Source organism: Nannospalax galili, unplaced genomic scaffold (assembly GCF_000622305.1).
Source record: "Nannospalax galili isolate Female #2095 unplaced genomic scaffold, S.galili_v1.0 scaffold229, whole genome shotgun sequence".
Lineage (NCBI taxonomy): Eukaryota > Metazoa > Chordata > Mammalia > Rodentia > Spalacidae > Nannospalax > Nannospalax galili.
The window spans coordinates 1-3,085 of NW_008360328.1; the positions used below are offsets into that span (position 1 = coordinate 1).

The 3,085-nt window shown below is 44.1% G+C and overlaps 1 protein-coding gene across 1 annotated transcript in view; it reads left to right on the top strand.

The window, feature by feature from the left end:
• Positions 1 to 1,711: 1,711 nt before the first annotated feature.
• Positions 1,712 to 3,085, top strand: part of LOC103727873 (pleckstrin homology-like domain family B member 1) — a gene marked incomplete at its 5' end in the record, with an annotated part of 10,391 nt that continues 9,017 nt past the window's right edge. The window contains 1 exon segment of the mRNA XM_008825937.2: positions 1,712 to 1,858. Coding sequence (XP_008824159.1) covers positions 1,712 to 1,858 — 147 coding nt within the window.

The window sequence follows — 3,085 nt, forward strand, 5'->3', positions numbered from 1 at the left end:
TTTAAAAAATAATTATTTATTATATATATTATTATATATATATTATATATATATATATGAATGTTTTGCCTGCGTGTATGTAAATGCATCATGTGCATGCAATGCTACACAGAGGCCATCAGAGTGTGTTGGATCCTCTGGAACTGGACTTACGGACTGTTGTTAGTTACCATGTGGGTTCTGGAAACAAAACCCAGGTCCTTTGGAAGAACAACAAGCATTCTTAGCCGCTGAGCCATTTCTCCATCCTCTCAATCATTGTCCTTAAAAAAACCAAAAAACTGTCTCTGTCTCTGTCTCTGTCTCTGTCTCTCTCTCTCTTTTTGGGCTATTTTTGGGATAGGGTCTCCCTGTAGCCTCAGCTGGCCTGGAATTAACTTGGGATTAAAGGTGTGTACCACCATGCCTGGCTATTCTGTATCTCTTGAGATGAATATGGGAACCAGTAAGTGGGACCTAAAAAAGATGAGGATGTGACCACTGGGGTAGAATGCCAGCTAAAAAGAATGTTTCAGTAGTATTTACCACAAAGTAAGGCAAATTTACAAGCCTTTCAGCGGGAAATCGGGAAATTCTGCTCAATTTTGAGCTGGGAAAAAAGCGTAGAGGTCTCTATCCTTGTTGAAGACATATAAAGTAATACTGACATGCACCATACTACTTTTTAAATTGAATTTTTGTGATTTTCATACAATATAGTTTGATGGTATTTAGATCTCCTCACCATATTACTTTTAATACAACCTTTTAAAAGCCATTCCTGGAACTGGAGAGATGGCTCAATGGTTAAGAGCACTGACTGCTCTTGCAGAGGACCCAGGTTCAATTCCCAATACCCTCATGGCAGCTAACAACCATGTATAACTCCAGTTCTAGGGGATCTGGCACCCTCTTCTGACCTCCTTGGACATTACATGACATGAGGGCACTTACACACATGCACTTAGACTCATACACATAAAATAAAAATAATAAATAAAATCTGTTCCTAATGGCTTTTATAAGTTCAACTTATATAACTTCCTTATTAAATTTGTTACTTATGTCAAGTTTTAAAGAGCCTTAAGCCAGTGATTGGGAAAGGAATACTGACTATACTCACTGTCAAAACAGTGGTTAAATAATGCATGTTCTAGGAATTCAGATAAAGTTTTTAGAGCCTGGGGCTGGAGAGATGACTCAGCAGTTAAGAGTGCTTGCTGCTTTTACAGAAGACTGAAGTTCTGCTTCTAGACTCTGTTTCACAAGCACCTGTGACACCTGGATTCTAGCCTCCTATGGGCACCTGCACATACATGGTATGTGCACACACACAAATAAAAATAAAATAAAAGCTTAAGAAAAAAAGTTATGAGCTCCATTTTATTGAGTGCTACTTTCATGTTGGAATCATTTATGCACTTGAATTCATTGAATTTTCACTCCAGTCCCAGGACCAGGCATCCTGAAGCCCATTTTTCTAATGAGGCAGCTAAGACTTGAGAGTGTAAGTGATGTTTGTAGGGTCACTCGTAGTCCACAGTGGTGGCAGAGCCAGGATTTGAAGTGTTTATCCTTAGCTAGCAAGGCTCATGGAGAAGGGTGGCCTTTGAGCACAATGCTCGCTCAGTCAGACTACTGCCTGGGTGAGCACTTTTGGCCAGTCCTGTGGAAAAGCCAGCAGGAGGCACAGAGGGTAGCTGAGGGTACTGACCTTTGGCTTTGTGGGCAGGAGAGGGAGATGGAGCTGCGGCGGCAGGCCCTGGAGGAAGAACGACGGAGGCGGGAGCAGGTGGAGAGGAGGCTACAGAGTGAGAGTGCCCGCAGGCAGCAGCTGGTGGAGAAGGAGGTCAAGATGCGGGAGAAGCAGTTTTCCCAGGTGAGTGGGTGGCTTGGTGGTAAGGGCTGTGGAGGAGTCGGGATATCCCAGGTCCCTGGACTGTCGAGACTTCTCCAGAAAAGATTGTTGTTGGCTTAGCACATGCAGAATTCTGTATGGGACCCATCAGCCCCAAGACATAGACCTACTAGATTTGTTTAAGCCAGTGTGCCTGTGCATGTGTGTGTGTGTGTGTGTGTGTGTGTGTGTGTTGGGGTGGGTGAGGTATAGGGTGTGGCAGGCTACCTGTATCTCTCTGTCTTTCTGGGATCACAAAAGAAGGTCTGAAAAGAAAAACATTTAAACAACAAAATCAAATAACAGGGCGGGGGGGGGGGCTGAGAGAGGGAGAGAGAAGAGACAAGACTGGACAGACCTCTAGAAATGGAAGCTGAGGGTCAAGAACCAGGATGACTGCCCTTGGCCTCTCCAGAACCTTGTACCAGCTTTGTGAGTCTGCGATGCACCTTCTGCCAACTACCTGTAGTATATATGGCACTCCTTGGTGCCCTAACCCTCACTCCTCAGGACCTTTGGGCTTCATTCCCACCAACAGTGGACAGCCTCTCTCCAACTTCTGATTTGCATCTCTGGGAAAGACCAGCTTCTTGCTTAGAAATTCCTCCTTCTCCAAACTAGCCCTTATCTGGGAGGTATAAGCAGGTAGAAGGAGAAACAGGGCTGGGCAAGGGCATCCACCTGTGTCTCTGGTCCCTGACCCTGTAAAAACTCTAGAACTCAGTGGGGCTGCTCCTTCTGACTGGGTTTCCATAGTTCTTCCTGGGGTGGATCTAATGGACTCTCCCTGCAGAGATGACTGGTGATTACATTTTCAATAATGTAACACCATTGAATCTAAAGGACAAGTCCCCAAGCTGGGTATGGTCATTAAGAAACCATCAGAAACTCTCAATTGTACCTCTATGGTGGCCCTGAGACTCTCTCTTCTATTCTCTGTCCCTGAGGCTAAGACATTGTTGTAGGGGCCACCAGGGCTGGGTATTAGAAGGGGCCAGAGTCAGACCATCTTTGGTTTTTCTCCTGGAAGTTGTGTGTTTAAGTAATTTGTGGCATTTCCCCTACTTGATATTTTAAGGTTTTTCTTCGAAAGGAAGAGTAGGAAAATATTCCAGTTGTTAGAAAATTCTAGTTAGTAAGAGAGATGGAGTAGGCCCTGGTGATTTTCTAGTTTTAAAAGTCCATATATATATATATATATATGGAAGC